Source organism: Eufriesea mexicana, unplaced genomic scaffold (genome assembly GCF_001483705.2).
Source record: "Eufriesea mexicana isolate 0111107269 unplaced genomic scaffold, ASM148370v2 scaffold124, whole genome shotgun sequence".
NCBI classification, from domain to species: Eukaryota; Metazoa; Arthropoda; class Insecta; order Hymenoptera; family Apidae; genus Eufriesea; species Eufriesea mexicana.
In genome coordinates, this window is record NW_016908357.1 from 731,046 (window position 1) to 753,847 (window position 22,802).

Sequence of the window (22,802 nt, forward strand, 5' to 3'; positions counted from 1 at the left end):
GAAGGAGAAAAGAATCGTAGGAATTATTACAAGTGGCCTAGCTTTTGTCACCGCAGCTTGCGCCGACAACCCCGATTCGTAGTCGCGAATCGTGTCGTAGGGTAAAAAGGGACGAGCGTGTACGGGCATGAATGTTTGAAACCGTGGAAGAAGATAAGCGGAGGCGTCGAGGACGTGAAAAGTCATCGTAAAGGGCGGGACGGTTGGTCGTAAAGCTGAACCGAGCCGGGTGTTCAGCGACGCGCGAGGCTCGTGCCTGCGAGTCATTTGACCTACATTGTTCGGACTTAAAGTCGATGCAAGGGCCAGCGGAGGTTCGCGATGGCCGCAAAGCGGTCGTAGCCGTTGCGAGCAAGCAACGCGTTAGCCGTTAAAAACCGAGCTCGCACCGCAACCACGCGGATGGTAGGTTTCGCCAGCGATCGCGCGCCGATGTTTTGCATATTCGATCGATGTCCGATAGAAGCTCGCCTGGTTCCGGAACTAACGGAGCCTCGTGTCAGCTGCGGTCGATGGATGATGCAGTCTCGCTCCTCTCCTCTCCTGTACAACACACCGGGACACTCTTCGCGCCGCGCCGAGCTTTCGAGCTTTCAATGGACGCGTGTACCACCACCCCCTCGACGCCCTGCTCGCGTCCGACTCCGCTATCCGTGGACCTCGACGCGAGTCGATAAACACCGTGCATCGCTTCCTCGTTGAATTTCGTTCCCCCGTTGCGAGCTCCCTCCGCGATCTCGAGATTAATCGATCGACCAAGCGCGGAAAACGAGGCAACGAAACGATCCACGATCAACGCCTGAGCGATGCAGACCGAACGGACCAAGTGGTCGAGGACGAGGGGCCGAAGTTGGGCGCGAACTTTTCATCGGATTTGAAAGCCGGCCAAGTTGAAACCGGCTTTCCAAATTCAAGCGGAAAATGTTCGTCAAACACGGGGACACACGCGAACGAATTCACGGCCGAATTTATCGAGGGTTGTTTAAAATATCACGGCTTGCGTAACCGTGAACGCAAAGGGGGCTCGCGGAAGGAAGGATTCACCTACGACTGTGAGAGCCGATGCTTTCTCTGGGCGCGAGTGTTTTCTTAGAGATACCAGGCCGCAAGCTAAATCGGGGATAATTGCGTGGCCGTGCAAACTTGGAGCATAATCGCCACGCTCGCGCCCCGACAAACTTGGCGCGCGTTTATCTCGAATATAATAGCCGCGAACCGGAAGAGATTGCACCTAACCGCGGCAACGTTCTTCGAGCCTCTTGCTTCGAACCTGCGGTGATTAATGGAAGTGGCAGAGGGAAAAATGAGATTTCGGATGGGCAAAAATTGTGCACCGCCTGTCGCAACGTTTCCGATGCAAAACGCGAAAAAAGGATCCCTCTGGATCCGCCATTGATGCCGCATAATGGAAAAACAATGTACACCGCATTGTTGTACGTGTCACGTCCATTCATCGGACAACCGATTCAAGGGAGTAGTCCATTACCTTTTTTCTTCCATTCGCTCGCCACCTACCACCCGCCACACCCCTCGTTATTTTCACGCTGGAGTATTCGGCGAAACGTCGCGCGAACTACTCGCTTTCCGCTTTTCCACGTTTCCGTCGAGGCTCGAGAAATTAATTTGCGGCGCGGAAAGTGCGGCGCGAGAGAAAAAAGAGAAAAGAAGAAAAACCGGGAAAAAGGAAAGGAAGTAAAATCGAACGATCCCGATCCGAAGTTTAAACGGTCAAACACGACGAGCCTGAAATTTGCTCCGAAAATTCTACTTGGTTGCAGGCGCGTTTTATTGTTGAAACTCGCGAAGAAAAATGAGCCCAACAGTCAGGAGGCAGGTTGGACCGAGATACGGGGCAACTGGAGCGTGAGAATTCCGTTTTCCACGCTCGAGAACGTGGCTCGGTTTTCGAGCGAGCCTGGCGTTTTATTTATTCACGAACACTGTCAAAATTAGCATCGCGCGCTACCAAATTATCGATGGGAAATCGATTTCCGAACGCGTCATGGTCACTTCGCGACCAGCCGCGTGTTCACTGACCTAAACCCTGACGATCCCTTGAAAATTGCACGGCGGAAAGTTGCCGGAGCAACAACGGCGGGTAAACGCGCGTACATTCCGGGTACAACAGGGGCGTATATACTTACGTCCTGGGCAGAGAGAATCCGCGTGGCAGACTGAATGGTCGTGCTTGCCGAGTGGGGTCGATGATGCAAGGATTCGGCGGTATTGTCTCGAGAGTAGACACTCCTGTACCAGGGCAATCCACTTGAGCTATCTCGTCTGTTTCGATATTTCCTCCACACATGCCTGCGAAACAGAACAATACCCGTCTTTCTCTCGGAATATTCGCTTTCTATTCGTCGCGTTCGGCCGTGTCGTCCGTGTTTCGGCCATTAAGAAGGAAACTTTGACCCGGCATTCGAAAGTAGAATTTCGCGAGCTTCAAAAACGGTCAGAGTTCTTTGAATTAACCGTGGAACATACGTAGCTATTCGAAAGAAATTTCAATTGCCGAGTTGGTTCGCGTTCGCTCGTACAATGGGAAAAGGGGAAGAGAGAGAGAGAGAGAGAGAGAGAGAGAGAGAGAGAGTGGGACGACGAAACGACCGGAGAACTTTCCAGCCACAAAGGACAACTCTTCGCGAATGGCGTTTGAGAGCACGCGAAACAGCGAGAAAATTGAAATAGTTAAAAATGAATCTCGTCTGTTTCGCGCAGCGGGACAGCTTTTAACGTATCGGTGACACATAGTTGTTTTAATTAGTAGTCATTTTTGCGCATGGCCACCGCTGCACCGTGTTAATCGATCTCCGAAGCGTTTATAAGCGTTTCGTATTTGCGTGGAACGCGATGGCAATTGCTACGACGGCGGGTCCCGGAATCGTTCCGCTATAGTGCCGCGTAATTTCCACCGGAACTAGCCCGGGTTGCGCGAGCTTTCGAAAATAATTCGAACGCGTCTACGAGCAGTTGAACAACTGTCGAATAAATTGTTTCAATTCTCCTGGAACGGACCGAGCATAATCCTCTCGCAGCCGCAATTTCGGCAATAACGCAGGATTATTGTCCCCTCTCCGCGCTACCCGACCCCCGGGAACCCTCCTCGGTTACGGCGAAAATTTGCGAGTCGCTGCAGCCGGGGATAGGTCCGTAAAATCGCTTTTTGCCGGTAAGGACGGCATTAACCGAACCGTGACTTAGGTCGGAGTTCATTTTTCCGTATCAACGAATCCGCCGAAAATTTACATTCCACGAGTGGAACAACGCGAACCACGGGTTTCGCGAAGATCGGAGGACAGGAACGTTATCGATCGATACGCGATACGCCGAAAATCGAGGATTGAGAAAATTCGATCCCGAATCGGGAATCGAACCCGAGTCACGGTTTATCGTTGCCACGATTGAAACTATCCCTTTTCCCTTTGTTGACTTCGCCCCCCTCGTTATCGTCGTCGCAGGGAACGGGGTGCAAGAATGGCGCGAGTTTAGGTGTGGATAGATCGAGAGGGATTAGGGATTACGTCGCAGCCAAGACGACAATTGATCAGCTCGCGAATTTCTGTACAGCGTGGGTAGGTGTTACAGTACCGATGATTCGACAGTGATCGAGTCGCGTGCGACGCGCACACCGGCTTTGTCTTTAATTGCCCCATTAATCAACGTCGGGGCTTTCGCTTTCGCGATACAGCCGCGAGCAGAGTCGTCTTGTTCGCAGTTATAACGCGACCGACGCTGTACCGTTAACTTATTCGCCGACTTAACGGTTTTCCGTGCTGCTCTTTGTGCTGTTAGATGCGGATCTCGTTTTCTGTCCCTTAACGCCGCCTCGCGTGCACGCGATCCTCTGCTGCTGCCGAACTTAGAGAACGAGAAACGGTACAAAGCGACGGAATGGCCTTTGCGCAGGTGCGTTTTGCAAAAATGGAGCGAACACGGGAATATTTAAAGACGCCGAGTGCGCGTCAGCTGTCCTCGTGACAGGCCCGGCTTAATTATACGATAATCCTCGACGAAGGGAAAATCGACGCAACTTTGTCAAAACGACGAGGCGAACAACACCGGGCCAAGTAAAATGCAACACACGCCGGTGTATCGGGAATTCTTCTTATCTTCTTACACGCGAGGAAGGAGTACGGGCTGTTTGCACGATATAAAATCTCCGACGATAAGGTAGGAAAGTGGTGTTAAAGGAAAAGGGACGAAAGTTTGCGGCATCTTTCTAAGCATACGTTGCGGGAAAACTGTATTTTCCTTACCTGACGCCGAAGGCGATTCCCAGCGCGACGATCAACGGCAGCAACGTCGAGATACACGCTAGAAAAACTGTCTGTATATCTGAGAAACCAGCGAGTATACCTGTAAACGGTGTACACGTTAACATGGTCGGTACGTGAAATTATGGCGTTTTAATAGGTCGTAAAAATGAAGCAATTAAAGTTAACTGATACGCCGGGTATTCCACTCGGACCTCAGTCATGGCCACTTCGATTTCGCCAATTAAAATACATGAACAATGCAAACGAGAGTAATGAACGGATGTACGTCTTTCCCAGCAGTGCGCGCGGCGCACATGTTCCCTTCGTTTCGACGAGCAACGTCTCGAGGAGGCTGCAAGATGACCACATTCGCGTAAACTAATCGATAAGTGAGCATTGCCTTTCGATTCCACTCGCCAGCTTTTCCTTCCCGTTTCGCGACAGAGTCGAACCAACTTTAAGGTTATAACCTCAACTCGCGATTTATCCAACGACCTAACCTAAACTGCAACGTCAACGATGCGTCCCAGCGGGATAAGTCTATCGTTCATCTCGTTTCCAATGACTCTAAAAGCCATGATAAGCGGACAGCCCCGAATCCCGAGCGTACAATGGACGAGTGTTTCGCGAGGAGACTGTCACGGAGGACCATAAGGGAAGAGGAATGGACGAGCCGTTATTTCCGCAAGCTGGCCACTCTGTACAGAAAGTCACCCTGCCTGTGGAAGAAAGACACGCGGAGTTATCTGAACAAAGAGCACAGGCATCGAGCCTATGCTCGGATTCATCGAATCATGGACCTGCCCGGGGTGACTCTGGTCGAGATCGTCTTGAAGATCCGCCAGATGCGACGGCTGTACGTGAACGAGCTGAAGAGCCTCCTGGCGGCTGAATCCTGCGGCCGTAGCTACGAGATCTCGCTACCCTGGTTCTACGATCTGCATCGGTTCCTCTACCCGTACCTGGATTACGACGAGGCGGTCGAGTTGCACGTTTGTATCGATGAACTCGTTACGCCATTAGCATGGACCGGTGTTCGACGGTTTTCCCGATAACTTTGCTGTAGCTTTTCGTTACGGGGCTCCGCGTCCAGACGTTCGCCGTGCAACGTTTTTAATCCTCCGATTACAACGACACGTCCAATAATCCGACGCGAACGAAACCGATGTACCCGGTGGTCGTTTTAATGGAAAGCTCCGATGGCCGGAGATGGGCCGGAAGAAAGTAGATCGGGCGTAGTTAATAGGGCGGACGAATATTAGGAGAGTCTAGGCACTCGAGCAGCTTATCGCTTAACAAAGTCTCCTCGAAAATGGTGTTCACGAGGGATGAGAGAATTCTTGAAAGAAAATACGATACGCGGAAATAGCCGGGTGCGGAGAGTTCTTGGCGTGGAGCCCCCGTGCACGAACGCGGAACACGAATCCGGTATCCATAAATATTTAAAAACAGATTTCTCATTTCCCACCGATATCCACGTTATCACCCCACGATGCCACACGACATTTTTCCAGAACGTGGACCACGGAGTGGTCGAGCCGGAGGAAGCCGAGAAGTCGCGATCGTCTCGCTCGAGTTGCAATTGCGTCCGATGCCTGATATCGAACAGGGACAGCCGCGTGGTGGATTTCAGCTCGACACGGCGACCACGAGCTATCCCGAATTCGACCAGCTCCCCTGCCGTCTCCTTGCCAGAGGTCAAGACTCGCCCTCGAACTTGTCCCCGCTCCTGCAGCAGGATCTCCGAGGCTAGGAAACAGCTGGACAGATATCCTGCCCGCGCTAGGTCCTCTTCCTGCTGCGAGAACGTGAAATCCCACGAGGACACGATCGAGGCCAAATTAACGGAGACGCGACAGGTTAACGAGTAACGCGTCGCTAGAAATTTATTTCCCCTCGCATGATTTAACGCGCGCCTATGTCGAGGGGCCCGAATTTATTATCCGGTCTCTCGAAATTGCCCGTAAAGAGAAAGCGTTAATTTTATTCGCGTCGCGGTGATCCAAAGGCTGTGCACGTACGTATGATATTCGTCGAAACAGGAAAAGTGTCACGAGTTTGCGATCAGCGGATTACACAGCACGGCGTCGAGTGACGACACTTGCGAGACCGAATCGGATCACTTAGAGGCTTTCTCGGTATCTCGGACCCGATGTTTGAAGAAGCTGAGCAGACCTTACGCGATGAAGGCGCGGGCAGAGATCGAGCGGATCTTGAGGAGCACGAGTATAAAATCGAAGGTAATCGGTGAAGACGGATAATCGTGGGAACGAGAACGTTTACCCGGTACTGTCCCTTAGAAAAAAGCCCCGTAAAGAGAACCCTTTGAACGACTCGCTCTACGACCCGTGACAAAGCGCTCGCAAACGAGCCGGGAGAGGTGAATCCGCGATCTAAATACTCGAAGAGTCGTCGAGCTAAGAATTCCGAGTCTCTGAGACCCGGGACGGAGGAGGGAACGTGTCGAAGGAGTGCAACGTTCGATCGGTACCTAGCTTCGTTCATGCATAGCAGGTAACTCTCATAAATATTACAAAAAATCCCAACGGCGTGAGTAGCTCTCGCGAGGAGCATGAATATCTAACGACAAAAAGCTTCAATCGGAGACTGAATTTCGCTGTATATCATGGTTCTAGCGCGAGGATGGTATCGATCCGACTTTGGTAGACCGCAGCGTTACGATTAGTATTCAGCCGGTGTCGCAGTCGGCCGGTCGGACAAGGACGAAGATGGCAAGATTTGCCGTGGCAAAACGGAGGATGCGTGCTACGCAACCTGTTCCTGATAACGGGTTATCCTTTGATCGAAAGCACTCTCGTAAAAACTACACGTCCCTGCCGTTATCGACGCTAAGCCGAAACGCGATCAGACGAGATCGCGTAGATCCTCAAAGCGCCTCGCTGATTAAAGGGTCATCAAAGGTTGTATCGAATCGTCTCGTTCGTTATTGACAAAGAATTCGTTGGCTCGTACCGAATTAATTATTTCCTCGGAAGAGAGTTCTATTTCGAATCTTCAGCTCGAACGTTTCAGCCGTGGTTGTTTCTTTTTTTTTTCAAAAGAGATCGACGAACTTTCGACTCTTCGACCCTTTGATCTCCGGCTTAAACTGCTGCGGACGCGGTTCGCGAGCAGGTATTTTTCTCGTGGAAAAACGAGTCGCTTAGCGATGCGGTAATAAATTCAGCGAGCTAGGAGGATTAAGCTTTGCCGGAAACAGTTTTGCGCACCGCGCGCGCGGCCTGAGGGACAAGGGGAGAGCTGGGAATCCGTAGGTAGTCGGCCAGGCCATCGAGAGAAGGTAGAACGAGCGGGCAACATTTAGACCAATTCCCAAAATCCCCTCGACGCCGGATGAAACGGGATTCGAGTGGGGCCGTTCGAAAGAGGTTCGACCTTCGAACGAGCTATGCTATACGAATCGGGGAATATCCGCTATCGCCCTGTACGTTTCGCATGAAAAATCGTTGTCGGTGGAATGGAACAGCGTGGACTACGTTTAGCGCGTGGCACGCGCCCTAATTCAATGGAAACTGCGGCGCGCCGTCGTTGGCAAACGTTGAAACTGTTTTCCAGCGGACAATGCGTACGGTTTTGTGGACGAAGAACGATCGAAACCTATCGATTCTTTCCTCTCGGCGATCCGAATGGTCCCCATACTTGGAATAGAATAATTCGTGGAAGGGTGGTGGTTGAAAGGGAATCGCAAACGTGCGCCGCGATCGAAGAGGAGGACGAGCGACGAGAGAAGGTAAGAGAAAGAAACGAGACTGGTGGAGACTGGCGACGCAACGCGAGGAGAAATAGTCGAGATGATTGGTAAGTGGCGTTTCCGGGCGAGAGCGGCCTAATGCAGTCCCATTAGGTTCGGCTTTGACCGGTGTGTAACGCGCATTAACCGTATTCACGGCCTCTTATTACTTACTGTGATCGAGCTCGTCGTGTTCCACGAGGTAGCCGGTCGCGTTGTAGACGTGATGGTCGGGTTTAGCGGTACTGGCGACCGCAGCTCCACCCGTTACTGTCGTGGACGGATTAGTCGGAATTGCTGTGCTAGCGCTAATCGCGGCTGCGACCGCGCTAGGTGGCGACGACGATATCGTAGATACGAGATTCATCGTGCCGGTCGAGTTCTCGACCTTTGTCGTCGCGTTCAGCTCGCTCGCCATTGTTCTACCGTTCGATGTCTCGCCCTATGCTCGCATATCACCTCTGTCGAAAATTCACGACTCGAATAACCGCAACGCCGTTATTACTCCGGGCTTATCGGACAGCACTGGCACCGTGGGTCATCGATTCGATCGATCGGTCGAGACGGTCTTTCTTCGCCCGATGGACACGATCCAACGAGTCCAATTTACGATTACTGTTCGATCTAGACTCGAGCTGCGTCTATTAGACCGGTTTGCCGCGCGACAACCTCTCCGAATTCCCGATGCAAACGATCTCGGACCGAGTCGACGGACCTGAAATCGAGTTCCTTGCTACCACGCGAATCCGAATCTCTGCGCTTCGCATCTCTCCTATCGTCTAACAGGCGAAACCGAAATACGCGAGCCGAACGGAATTGCCTCCAACCGACAACCTAATTCGACCCCGATCTCCTTAAAGACGACCAGTTAATCGGATTCACCGACATCCTACCGACCAATTAACGAACGATCATTCGCGTCCGTGTAAGCGAACGAACAATCCGAATCTCCTACGACAAACGTCCGATCTCTATCCACCACCGCGTGTATCCGATGGATACCTGTTCGCCGAGGAAACGACGGGAATGATTATTATCGTGACTAGTTTCCAGTACAAACGAACGAATCCCTCATAACTCGTGACCGGCCTCCGTCGGTGATTTCTCACCCCTGACCGGGTTTCACCAGTGGATTAAGCCCGGCCAAACGAAGAAATCCACGTCGCTGGGGGATGAGAGACTCGTTGGTCCTGGTCTACGGTAGCGACGACCCCTCTCCGTGTGTTGTAGCCACAGGACGAGCTTCCTCGGTTCAATTTCACCGGCGTAGAAGACGATTCTGCTGGTATTTGTTAGCGGCCGACCGAGTGTCGCTCATTCTCGCTGCTTTCCTCTCGGGAGAACCGCCTTCTTCTGAAACAGAAAAAAGAAAGTCCTCGTAGCGGATTGCCCGTGTAATTTCATTTCCTGCCGGGGAATTCATCGACCGTTGTAAGATTACTCCCGTCGCAGTTGGGGAGACGTTAAGGGGCGCGTTCAGAAGGAACCGTGCAATCCGTCCCGCGATTCCGAGACCGTGTCTCGACTCACGGTTTACGGTCTACGCGTCTCCGTCGCGGCGACTTGCTCGGTCATTACCGTCCTTAAATGCGCTATGCTCGAGAGAAATCTTTTTCAAGGTCATTTCACGTCGGTTCATCATCTCTAGTGTCTCCGCGTCGCCATCGCCCCCTTTCCTTTATCGCGCGTAAAATACACCGCCGAGACACCGTTTTTAGCTGTTCTACGCCATTACCGACATCGCATTACCGCCTTTCCTTCTTTCCACCAGCGTCGTCGCTGCGTCGCGTAGCCAATTTCTGACTACGTTACCTTCCAGGTAACCGCGCGGTACTCGCCCGCTGAAGGAAACTCTGTCGAATTTTATTTCTCGAATAAAACTTCGTAATGAGACCTTCGTTCGCAATTTCGACGTCGTCGATAAATTCAGGAGCTTCCTCTCATACCCTTCGATCCCTGCCCGATCTTTAACCTGCCGAATTTCTCTTTGTCCTACTCACGCGCCTCGCCCTGGGCCCTTTCGTCGAACCCTTCGTGTCTCTACTCCTCTCGTCTCTCGGACGAGTAGCGTCCAACTACCCGCGAGAACCCATTTCGCACGCGTGTACCCATCGAGATCGCGGCGGAATCGTGCGAGGAATTGAAACGGGCTGGTCTGATTTTCCCAATTTCCACGCAACGACCCACCCCCATCGTGCGTCTAGTTGACGCTGATTAGTAATAGATCCAGTCCGGATTCGGAACAGTCACGGACAGACGGACAATTTCGGAATACATCGCATCTCGTGCTAGGGTCACAATAGCGGTTTGCAGCGCGAGCGCGCTCGATAATTAAACTTGGCCGATAGTTAGCGCAGCATTGTTCCGCTAACAGTTTTCCGGGCGTGCAGTAATTATTCATAAGCGTAAGTTCGTAATGAACGTATGCACGCGCGTTCCGTGGAAAGCTGGAAATTCGGCCAGCGCAGCCAAGTTCGGTGACCCGGTGTTTTCCAATTTCCAACCAACCTTCGTTTTCCCTCTGTCCCCGTTGCACCGTATGCACCGCGGTGGAAATTTACACGGCTAAAAACACCACCAGCTGCTGCTGCTGCTGTCCGGCCGCGAGAAGACGGTGGTGACTCCTTGGAAAATCGACAGGACGCGTTCTGGAGTCGGCGAAAGTCGGTTGGAGAACGCGCGAGGGTAAAAAGGCCGTTGAAACGACGAGACGCACGATTTCATTGGACGTTTAATATCGATAATTGGCACTCGATGTCCGTGGCGGAACGTCGTTAACACGAGCCATCGGTAGTTCGAACACGACTTCGCGTTAATTGGCACGGAGCATTGAAATTGCAACTGCACTGCGGTTGCCTCGAGGACACTCCTGCGAGCGCGGGGGCGTCGTCGTCACAGGATGCAACCACCCTCGCAGGCGGTTGACATCGTATAATGAACTGGAACTCGACGTTAACGTAACGAGCGGCACGGACGAAAATTATTAATCGTATCGAAAAGCGATTCCGGCGAGTTGCGTGGAAAGCCAGCGTGGTGGCTGCCACGGGGGCGTAGCTTCTTTTGTGACGGATGAATGGCCGAAACGCCAGGCGTGGTTAATTTATCAGACCTCTGGCACGGAAGTTGGTCGGTTCAACGAGAACAAGGGAGTAACGGTGATTACGCGGCGCTGTGTACTTTCGCGACCTCTTTTATCGTCATCCCTCATTTACCTCATCGCGCAGGAACTTCCAAGAATATCCGATGAACGTGACGTCTTCGGCCTGGAAATTATTTTCCTAGCCGGTGTGTGTATGTCCCTGTAAAGCATGACTCGGCCGGATTACGTACGGCTAAGCTACTCGCGGATGCTATCCACCGCGGTTCACGTCGTGCACAACCGTTCAACGTGGAAATTTATGGAAGGAAAAGCGAAATATTCCCTTTGTCGCGGCGGGGCAAAGGGGAGAAAAATTCGCGACAGTTTCACGAGTTCGCGTAATCAACGGAACGCGCTGCCTAGCTCGTCGCAATCAGCGGTGAAATCGCGGAACCACGGAAACGTAGGTGCCCGTGAGCCGAGATTTTAATGAAAATTTACATTCGCCGTGCCGCGCCGCGCCGCTGTTCCCGGGAATACCTGTCAGACTTTGTACGCCGTGCATCTTCTCGAGAATATCAGCTTAACTCGGTCACCGTGTGGGAAGAGGATGATTCGCGACGTGGTCGCGCGTAAGTGGACGAAGGGTCGAACGCAGGGCCGCCTTCTTCGAGATTCGTTCTCCCGGTTCGACGGCCATCTGGCCGTTATGGTGGTTTAGTAATTCTTACGTAAGGTAAGCGGCTTGGCGAGGGATCGCGATGGCGATTTGCATAATCGAACTCGGCCTTTCGTGCTACTAACCGGTGTGCCAGCTAAACGCAATTGCGGCATCTGCGGCGTTAATAAGAAACTTTCTCGGCATTAATTCCGTTAGCTTCGTTAAACAGACGCCAGTCCATGGCGGCAGCGAAATTCGCACGACTGTTTCAGTACGGCCAGCTCGGAAACGACTGTTCGCTCGGCCAGAGTCAACGGTCATGCGAATTTCCACCGGCACTAACAGTCGTTCACTCGCTATTAGTTAATTACACGATTAGTTAATTCGCCCCGAGGCTCGACAAGTCTATCGACCATTGCGCGGAATAAGCATCGCGAGTGCATCCGGTGGAAAGATCGCGAAACATTTTCGACTTTGATCTTTGATACTGCTTGGTGGCGAGAGTGCGCTTTATAATTAACTTTCCCGGCGTCCCTTTTGCATCTCGACTTTCAGCCAACGCTCGTTAGTGGACACGGCACTGACCCCGATTAGCTATCTCCTTGTCCGATAGCGATATTTTTCGAAAAATCTCTCCGACGATAGTCGGATCCCGGGATTCGAGAGTTCTATCGCAATTCTTCCGAGCGTTCGATCAGTCGAGAAATCCTTGATCGATCGTTGGTCGCGGTGGAACGCGGGGTACACGCCAAATAACGAATGACCAATTAAATTACGCGACCTTTGCCGGTTTAATAGCCCTAATTACTAACTTAGCGGGCTCATTGTACCCGCCTTGCACAATGGAAATTACGCTCGTACGGTCGAGGTAAAAGCTGCGCTCCACCCAGTAAATTTCTGCCAACGTACGCTGTTTAATCGCGTGCATTCGTAAAAAGCCTGCATGATATAGAAAACGGTCAAAAGCACCGCGATATAATAAATTTCGATAGGTTATTCGTCGTTTTATACGAACGCTACGCCACGGTTAATAAACCGAATAACCTGTTAGAGAAGAAAGGCAAACTTTGCCGGACTTAATTGGAAAAAAAAGGAGACCGGTTCGTTCTATCGGTGAAAGAGGAATGTATTTCGGTACAACGCTTTCCAAGGTTCGCGTTGACGTTTGATCTCTTTTCCGACTTTCCGATAAATCGTTAAAGTATGCTGCTCGACCCGGGAAATGCGTGGCCGGTGTGCACTTTATCCGTAGCATGCGAACCTGAAAAGGCAGCGGCACCGCCGACTGTGTCTACCGACTGAATGGTTCCCTTCGACTGGTATTAGCCCAAAAGAAAGTCGACGGCGAACCGGAATCCGGATCCCAGTGGATGGTGAAAGTCAGCGGTGAACAAAGGGCGCGTCATCTAGCCCGCGGTTCTACCTTTTGCTCGGACTTACCCCCATTTTGTTCGAATAAATGACGCGGAAACCTTCGAGCCGGCATAAGAACCAGTTCTCCTGAAAATGCCGCCGAAAATGAAGGTAATTTACGAGCACCTAATTTGCGACAGTCCCTGGCCATTCGTTACCTAATAATCGGGGAATTTTTCGCTCCGCCTCTTAATCATAGGTTCCTCTTTCTGCGCTTTAATCGCGACGTACGAATTTAATCCCTCGTCGCATGAATTATGATTCTTCGTTGCAGATATCGACCGACACCAGCGGGCAAGCCGAGGAGTACTTTCTTATTGAAAGCGGATGAAGTTCAACGATCCCGATGGCTAAACTTCCACTCTTTTAATAATTAATAGACGTTCCTCGGCAAACGCTGAACCCACGAAACTTCTCCGTAAAGTTTCCGCCCATTTGCACGCCAGTGTCCATGCTCGAATCTGGAAGATAGTTTCGTAGCTCCGCGTGTTTGCCACCGACGATACGAGCTCCTGTCCACGACGCTGGAAAATTCTCCGGAGTAATATGCCGTCAGGATGTTTCGCCGCACAGCGAATCGCCCGTGGCGCGGAATCCTGTCGAATCGCGACGTCGTGATTCATGCGATCGGTTGGTCAAAGGGCAAACCAACTGCTTACCGAACTGAAAATTTATGTACCCGTGATACCGAGGGAGTCACCGGTCGGCCGGAGGACAGGGGTGAAATTTGCTGGACGATAATCCAGGAGCAACGGTTTCCCTGCTTCGCGCCCCATAAAATCCCACCGTAAACGATACTCCTCTCTCGATCCTCCTCCTTTCTTCCGTGGACGCCAAAAATCGCCTCGGAGGCAGACGAAGGAGAACCCGGTGATTTTTGGCCGGCGAGTTGCTCCGCTGAGAACGGAGATTACCCGAAACGCGTGAAATCGAAGCGACATTCCAGCCGGCTGGCTAAAGGGTTCTGGAAAATTCGCGTTCCGCTTCAACTAGTTAGATCGCTATCGCATTCCGTATCAGATGCAACAATGCGGTAACCTTCTTCCGTGGAATGACGATCAACGCGTTATAGACGAACAGGATAAGGTTCCGCGTGTGAAAGGGGGCAAGAAAGAAGAGGAACGCGGAACCGACGTATCGAATAGCGTTTTTCGCGAGGAAATGAGATTCCCGAGGCTTTTCTACCTACGTACAAACGCACTGCTTCCATTTGCCTCGGTGCTCGGTGTGTTTCCACGGCATACCGGGAACAACGCAAGACACCGAGCGTGTAAAACGCACGCGCGCAGATGCGAGTACGTCTAGGATGTTGCCAATAGCGAGTCGAAACGCGCACGATTGCAGGGGATATCGATCATGGGATGCTGCGATAAGATTACAATAGAGTTCCATTCGAACGGGCTTTGGAAACTTCGTCAGCTATAAATTCTCGGAAAATATATCCCTATGTCGAAACATGGACGCCCCGCGTCCAACCGCGCCTCTTTACGATCCCCGAATCGGACAATCGGGGTAGGTAGATCGAATTGCCAGTGCCGGGGTATAATTTAATTAAATCGCGTATCGTCCGGCGTTCCACCGTCTGTTCGTTGTACGATTAAACATTGGCCCGACGAGCATCGGAAAGGGAAGAAACGCGGGACCGACCTTTTTGCGAATTTACACTGGTTCGACTTTCTGCTCGACGAAGTTTCTCTATTCGATGCCTCGCACAGCCTTGAAAAGCCAGCGGGAATACCCGTGTTCACTGCCTGTCTTTCCCGTACAACGTGTACAGCATATTTTTACATTGACAATTTCGTACTACACCCTGCCTCGCCCTTCTCGGCTTTCTGGTAGACGTCCCTTGAAATTCTAGGACACTCCGGAAAGATGGCGGCGTACGTGCCGGCAGGGACCGTTGTCGGAGGAGGTCATCTCGGAATCCGTTTTCCGCATTTTCATTTGCGGAAACGTCACGCTTTTCCTCGGCCCCGAGTATCAATTCTTTCTCTCCTTTCGCGGTGTTACCTTTATTCCCATCATTGGCATTCCATTCTCGCGTTGTCCCTCATTGACGGAATTGCACCTTCTGGAAAGCTCGAGTAATCGTCTTGCTGGAATCCCCCTTGGCATACCTCTCCTTGGTAAACTCGCTACCCCGGATATGGAAATTTTCCCATAGAGTTCCAATTTCATCGCGGCAGAACGTATCACGAAAAAAGAAAGAAAAGAAAGAGAAAAAAGAAAAGTATCGCGGAAGAGAAACAGTAACACGAAGTAGTAGATTATTTCTCGCGGTTTCGCAATTTGCCGATATCGCGTAGCGAGTTATTCGTCTTCGCGTTAACAACTTCTTTTGATAAGTCGATCAACGAAAGTTAGGCGAGAGAGCTCTTGGAAGGAAGTCGATTGATCCGCGAACGTGTCTGAGGCAATCGGGTAAGCTAGGCTAAACAAATTCTGCCACGAGCTAAGACCAATTAAATGGATCTAATAAAGATCGAGCGGTACATCGAATTATAGTTATCAGCGGGGTACCAAGCCTAATTACTCGGATTCCGTTGGATTAACAGAGCCACGGAGACGAGATGTTTGATCGGAAATTAGTTCCGACCAGTTTCTCGTCACGCGTCCGTGTAACGATCCCGATTTAGATACCTCGGCAAGATCGATCCACGGAAGTCTGGGAAAGGAAAAAGCGTGGATAACGCGCGTGTTAAAATAATCTTTACCCTGTCATTCCGATCCGAGGAAAATGTCGAAAGGCTTGCTAGGAATTCGAAGGGAATTCCACCCGACATTCCGCAGCTTTGTACACCTTTAAGATCCCGTCGCTTAATAAAATGAAAGACAGCGGGCTTTGCGCTTGACGAACGTTTCCGAGAAATTCGCGATTCGATTGGCTGGCCGGAATAGAGTTTCCGGTTCCGATTCTGAAAATGACGCGTTGCACGTGCACTGTGCTCCGGTTGAATCTCTCTGTTGGGAAACTCGCCAAGGTTCGTTAGACCACTCAATTCCGACGAAGACCTTTTGAAAGCGTAACCGTGGCAGTCGCTTGTTACAATAGTCGCGTTCGATATCGTTCATCGCCGATTGTTCCACGGACGATCGAATCGAAGACGGCGCGCCCGAATTTCACCGCAACCCCGACGCTTGCAGCTTCGGAAAATAACCGTCTCGACTTCGACGATGCGACGGACGAAAAAGATAAGGGGAGGAAAAAATGGGCGAAGAGAAAAGGCATTCGCAACGTGCCAGGAAGACCAAGTATCGAGATAAGTAGAAGCATCGTCGAGAAACTGTTTCGTTGCCATCTCAGAGCTGGTGGCTCCGATAGAATTCTGAAAGCTGTTCGAGGCCCATTGAAGTGGTCGATGGGCTCTCGTTGAATGGCAACTTCTTTAAAAACCCGGTTACGCGTCTGCCTTTCGACGAAATTAAGGATCCGTCGAGAGGTTTCGCGAGAGCAAAGTCGCGCGAACTCGTTGAACGAACGAGACGAAACGAAGCATGTAGGGGTATAATTAAATAGCTACTCGGTACCCCTATGCGAGGAACATTCGCACTAGGAACAAGGAGAACTCGGGTTCAAAGCAAACGCCGTGAAACGGAGCATTTGACACAAGGTGTTAACACGTGTACGGCTTGCCAGACATACCGACCAAGTCGGTCGGTGTACACACAGGCCGCAAAGTGCATGCGGTGTACTGCTATGCGATATCTCGAGGAAGACTTTAGGAATGCCATCGAAGCGTTCGCGTGTCCAAGGAGCAAAATAAAATCGTCGATATTTATCCCGACGCAGCATCGAATACCGAGATCGAATGCATCGGAAAGGAAGCAGTCGCGCGCCAGATATCTATGAATAATAAGAGAAGAAGATGGAAGGGAATGAAAAGTATCAATCGAGTTAATGACGCGACAGCGAAAGAGAAACGAGACGTCGGTTTACGACTCTGCTCTATATTTCCAATTCGGTAATATTTCCCGGAAACCGTCAATCCCCGCAGGAGTTTAAGACGTTCCCCGTTCCAAGCATCCAAGTTTTCATTAATTACTCGAGCCGGTTAATTACGGAATTCCTTTCCGGTGTACATCGGCGTGGAGCATCTCCGGCGCGCAGTAACCGGCGAACGACTCTGCCGAGATTTCCCCCAGACTAAATTTTTCCCGTGCGCTGACACCATTAAACACCGTGAAAATAAATCAGCCTGACCCGTAAATTTCCTCGGTTTATCGCGTTCCTTTTACGCGAGGCGGTATTAAAACGAGACTCTAAACATTTTTCTCCTCCTTCCTTTTTCCTCCCTTACCTACTCGTCGCCGCGAAACACGCACGATCGCGGTGGGACACGGTTTCAACCGGAGATTTCGAAATTTCTCCGCTCGCTCCACTCGAGAAATACGTAGACGAAGAGCGAAAGTGTCTCTCGGCCCTCTTGGACGATCGTCGTTTTCGCGTGTCGCGCTCGTTCTCGCGACGAATACCGGTGGAGAACGGTCGGTCGGCCGAGGACCGAGAAAAGAAACGGACGAGAGAACGTTAAACACGAGACGACCACTCTGAAAATCATCGTACAGCGAGAAAGTGGTTAGAAGGGGTCAAGGGGTGCTCGGCGCCGCTTGCTCCAGTTAAGTCAAACTGCTGACTGTACCGGGTGACGATCCGACAGATGCTTCTGCACATCAAAAGCACTCGTTTTTCTACCACCGTACCCCTGCCATTCGCGAGCCACGACTTCCTCGGATTCTCCTCCTCCTCGTCGTCGTCGTCGTAGTCGTCGTCGTCGTCGTCGTCGTCGTCGTCGAGGAATCCGTCTTTGGAACGACACTTAATGGACGGAAGCTTCCGTGCACCGTTTGAGAAACGTAAACGTCCCTACACTTTGGGGTGGCGAATGATAATAGAGAGAAAGTACAGGTCAAGGAGTACTCCTCTGAAGAGCGGAGTACAACTCGCCGCACACCAAAACCACCCTTCCGATCCGGTTCCCTCGTCCGGCCACTGACACGAACTTACTTCCAGCGAGTGCTCGATAATTCCTTGGCCAGCCTCTGTTTGCGCCACGCCTTTCACCGACGACGCACAGAAATTACCGGTATACGCGATCTCGTAGTTGTTGTTCCTAAGCTGTTGCTAGCAGTTCCGAACCTGCGCCGCGATTTCGATAAGCGAACAAGAACCGAACCGCCAAGTTGCTCGTCGACCCCGGACCAGCGCACCGGTAGCGGTAGCAGAAGCAGCATCCAGCGTCGACTATTTTTTCGCCTTTCTTAACGGCGATCGGATTAATTTCGAACTCGAGGCGTTCGTTCGTACACGTACACGTACACGCACCGGTGCTTCGAAGCGAGCGCAGGAATCGTAATTAATTCGACTAATTTATGAAAAGCGCGAGGGAGGGAAACGGACGAATTCGCGAGGCGGGGGGGGGGGGGAAAGTTCGTACACGTACACGTACACGCACCGGTGCTTCGAAGCGAGCGCAGGAATCGTAATTAATTCGACTAATTTATGAAAAGCGCGAGGGAGGGAAACGGACGAATTCGCGAGGGGGGGGGGGGAAACGGGAAAGAGGGAAGAACGGAAAGCGACAGAGGAAACTGAGAGAGGAGAGAAGAAGTATAAGAGAGAGGAACGAGGAACAAGACAGAGCTCGTTATTCTCCGCTAGAGACAGCCTGCGGAATTCCTGGGGAACAGTTTCGCGTACTATGCGGCCACAATGCGAGCCGACACCCTGCGCGTAAAGCCATTATTATTATTGGCGTTGGTGTTGTTCCATTTTGTTCTATTATGCCGTCGGTTGAGTTTCAAGAAGACCCGTAGGACGCGAGAGACTGGCGCTGGAATGGCGAATAAATTCCGGCATAAATCTCCGTGACTCGTACAATCGCGAAAACGTCGCCTGTTTAAAAGCACGCTCGAATTGTTCCACGCTCGATCGCGTTCGAAAATCAGCCCGAGCACGATTCAACCCCCGGAGTTGTGTTCTCTATTCGGGTCAGCCATTCGGCCGGCAAATGAACGGTTGAAATATTCAAAGGTAATCGCGACGCGTGCGCCAGCCGTGCGCTATTAACATGCGAAAATTTATCGCCATCTCGATTCAGGCTAGATCCGTTCGCGGACACGGCCGATCGGCCCTACGAAAATGTACAGGCTGGCACGTTTCTACCCGATATCGTTCACCCGAGCACCCTGCTGCCACGCGGAACTTGTCCGTTTGACGAAGACAAATGCGTATTTGCGTGCTGGACGAAATTTCATTTCCAAGAGTCATTAGACCCGGGGATATTGGCACGGTTGCCGTAACTACTTCGCAACTTTCCTCCAGCCCAAGTTATAAATAAAGCGGTCGCATCCGTGGAGAAACCGATCGATCAACCGGTACTGCATAAGGGACTTATCGTCCGGTTGAAAAATTCATATTTTTCGATAAAGAGCAACTTTTCCTCGTTGCGAGGGAATTACGTCGGAACGGTTAAAAAAGGTAAACGGAGAGATAAAACGAGCGGTTGTTACGCGATAGGCGAGCAGTGGAAGACGGCGACTCACGGAGGTTCACGGGAAGCTGGGCAGCCAGCGAGGTTGTTCTCCTCTATGTAGACCGCGGAGGTCTTTCCAAATGAAAATCGACTTAAACGTAAGGAACGGTAATACGTCAAAGGAGCAAGATGGAATAGCGAGCGCGTACATTTGCGTCTATTACAGCGCTGACTCGGCGCGTCTGCTCGGTATCAAATTCGTCGTTGCATAGAGGAATTATTCGCTTAGTAAGTTACGTGCCTTTGGTCTGACTGTTTGCGTTCCACTTTCGATAGAAGAACGACACTCGACTGGGCCGAGTACACGCGGCCTCTCTGCTCGACTACGCCAATTCGATTATCTTTCCTCGATCATTCGATAATTGCGAGCGGACGCGGATCGGTGCCAGGCAGACGTTGGAAAATCAAGCGAACGTCCCCGATTATTCGAAACGAGTGACAGAGGGACTGGACGCGACATCGAGCGCTCATCGATGCATCGCTTAACGAAACGATCGTCGGACGTGACTGACTTTTGTCCGGTTAAATTCGACGGAAAATAGCGCCGTTTCGAAATTAATCGAGGCCGTGGTAGCTCGTCAACTTTTTTGCCTTTCGAGCACGGACTTTGTAATTCTCTTTGCTCCACGTCGAAGGAAATAATTAGAATCCCGCGTACGAAACGTAGAATTTCCCCGAGAAACGACCGAGGCATTTTTTCCACGAGGACGCGCGTTAATCGGCCTGTTACTCCGAGATTATTCAGATTTCTTTCGGATTAAGTTCTTCCGCCTCTTTTCCTACGACTTTTACGAATGAAACTCAGGAACGCGTGAAATCCGGAAGACCGGATCTCGTATATGGAGGGACCAGCGCGAATGTACATCGTTCGGGGAAAAATACGAAGGCATCGAGGAGATTCGCCATAAATCAAACGCATCGATATTGGCGTTGGTTTAATAAATGACCCCTAGACCGTGGAAAAAGGGGAGCAACACGGTTCGTTCGCCTGTATTTCCAGCGTATCTGAGACACACGCTATAAATGATCCACGCGAAAAATCAGCGTTATCGCGCATGTTGCTCATCGATCAGAGCGTCACCGAAATATTCCACACCGGCGATAAAATACGTTTCACCCGAATCGTTTCCGTCGCGTTCTGCCCCATCGCGCGATAATAAGCTCGCTCTCGTCAAAGGTGGTGGTGGAAAATACGAGAAATTCGAACGGACAGCGAATCGGGAATCGACGAGTGTAGAATTCATCGATCGATGATTACGGGTAGGTAGAACGGGAACGCAGCAGAGGGTATGAAAAGTTGTCCGAAAGGGAAAAAGCGACCACTGAATGGCAAAGTAGTTCACGGACCGAGAGAAAACTCGTTTGAAACTCGTAAAATGATTTTCAGTCTAAGTTTGATACAATTTGCATGCGCGGTATATTTCAGCGACGTCCTCTCACCTTTATCTCCGGTACAATACCAGCCTCGTATATCTTGACTTCCTCTTTCAACTGCGACTGCACTGCCAGTTTCAGCAGCGACCGATTTTCCGACGATTAAGTACATTACGCGTAATGACGGTGCAAGGGGTTCAAAGGATGCTTTACCGTCCTAACCAGTGGCTAGAAGTGGGGAATGCGCTATTCTCTCGAGGGTACGATCGACAGAACGGTGCTCGCGGAATTCGCTACTCCATCTCGCAGAACTAGCCAACAATTAACGGTACACGGGCGTTCCGTTTAAAAATCAATGACCGATCCAACGTGCCTCGAAGCTGAGAACATAGCACGCGAATTTATTACCCACGCGAAGATCGAACGCTCGATGCATCGACGAATGGAAAAGGAATACGTGAAAATAATAGAACCAGGATAGAGCTATAGACACACTGCGACGCAAAAGCCTACCGTATCCTTACCAAGTTACACGCGTCGGGACCTCCGCATCGCGCACCATTGTCCTGCCAGTCGTCGCTGGATCATCTATCGCACGGTAACATACTCCGGTGGTACGGTGAACGCGAAAGTTACGGGCCAAAGAGAATTTTCACTCGTCTCGCGATCTTTCGTAACTTTCGACACCGTCTCGATACGAATTCGACCGATCGACTCGCGGCAGCTTCTAACCCCGACGAGACGTCCGGATGCGTACGATGACCGGCTTACAGATGTCGAAGAGGCGAGCGTATCGAGGACGAGATACAACGAGGAAAACGCGGATAAAACGACACACCTCTGTGCCAGCGACGACAGAGTTGATGCGGACCGCGGAAGGGAGGCTGCGAAACTGAGATGAAACCACGGCGCAACCCCGGTGCGCGCGCGCACCAAAACCACCCCCGGAATACACGGAAGCAGCCCGGCCGAACGAACACTACCCCTCGTCCGTCCCCACTTACTTCTCTCCAGGACTACCACGACGAGGACGACGATGCTCCCGCTTCCATTTTTCCTCTATCCCGTACCTTTGTCCTGCCGCTTCTTCGCACGGCTTTCTTCTCCCTGTTTGACCGCGAAAACGTACGAACCGAAGCCTCCGCGCTTTCGCCAACAGTATTTTTCCCTTACCGTTAATCCATGCATCCTGCCTTGTCTCTGCTCACCGCCTGATATATCATTTTTTCTTCTCGTTGCCGCGCTCTTGATCGATCGATCCGCCGATTGGAAAGCGGTCTAGAGAGCGGAACGAGTCCGAGTTAATTGAAAGAATATTAAGGGAGTATGGTCTTTGAATCGAGTCAAGGTTGCTTCGAATTTATCTCGAGGCTGTTTGCAAGTTTTCGCGAATAATTTAAAGAGAGGAACGATAAACGAAGGACAGGCAGCTCGAAACGAAGATTATCTCCGGGTAGGTTCAAGCTTCGCACAGCGAGGAAACTGCGCGAATTTTCCCCGGTACGTCATAGCACGCTGAATTCCTGCACCACGGATAGCCGCAAAAACGAAACAGGGGTGGAGAATATTATAACAAACTCGGGGCTTTTCGAGCCAGTGAAATTCACGCGATTAGAGCCCAGATGGATGAAGCTCAATGACTCATCGATAGTGCTCGAACAATGTTGCTCATTCCGACGACTTTAATTGGCAATTACGAGGCCGTTGGCAAACCCCGTGCTTTTTTACATTCGGT

At 51.2% G+C, this 22,802-nt stretch overlaps 2 protein-coding genes across 3 annotated transcripts in view; one reads left to right on the forward strand and one right to left on the reverse strand.

The window, feature by feature from the left end:
* Positions 1-22,027, reverse strand: part of LOC108555583 (uncharacterized) — a 57,994-nt gene extending 35,967 nt beyond the window's left edge. The window contains exons 1-4 of the mRNA XM_017911326.1: positions 21,592-22,027; positions 8,182-9,360; positions 4,257-4,356; positions 2,145-2,307 (exon numbers count right to left, since the gene is read on the reverse strand). Of these exons, the coding sequence (XP_017766815.1) occupies positions 2,145-2,307; positions 4,257-4,356; positions 8,182-8,425 (507 nt within the window). The 5' untranslated portion in view covers positions 8,426-9,360; positions 21,592-22,027. The remainder of the gene's footprint in view (positions 1-2,144; positions 2,308-4,256; positions 4,357-8,181; positions 9,361-21,591) is intronic.
* LOC108555582 (uncharacterized) lies at positions 4,379-6,590 on the forward strand. 2 transcript variants are annotated; one of them, XM_017911325.1, is made up of 4 exons: positions 4,379-5,248; positions 5,771-6,115; positions 6,299-6,496; positions 6,557-6,590. In XM_017911325.1, the coding sequence occupies exons 1-4, from the start codon at positions 4,868-4,870 to the stop codon at positions 6,569-6,571; spliced, it is 939 nt and encodes a 312-aa protein (XP_017766814.1). In that variant the 5' UTR covers positions 4,379-4,867; the 3' UTR covers positions 6,572-6,590. The 2 variants fall into 2 exon arrangements, with proteins under 2 accessions (XP_017766814.1, XP_017766812.1); XM_017911323.1 differs by having other exon boundaries at positions 6,299-6,560.
* Positions 22,028-22,802: the final 775 nt, after the last annotated feature.

Coding starts and splice junctions, on each gene's coding strand:
- LOC108555582 (XM_017911323.1), top strand. CDS start 4,868: ATGGACGAGTGTTTCGCGAGGAGACTGTCACGGAGGACCATAAGGGAA. Junction 5,249..5,770: donor ACGAGGCGGTCGAGTTGCAC/GTTTGTATCGAT, acceptor ACATTTTTCCAG/AACGTGGACCACGGAGTGGT. Junction 6,116..6,298: donor AATTAACGGAGACGCGACAG/GTTAACGAGTAA, acceptor TCGTCGAAACAG/GAAAAGTGTCACGAGTTTGC.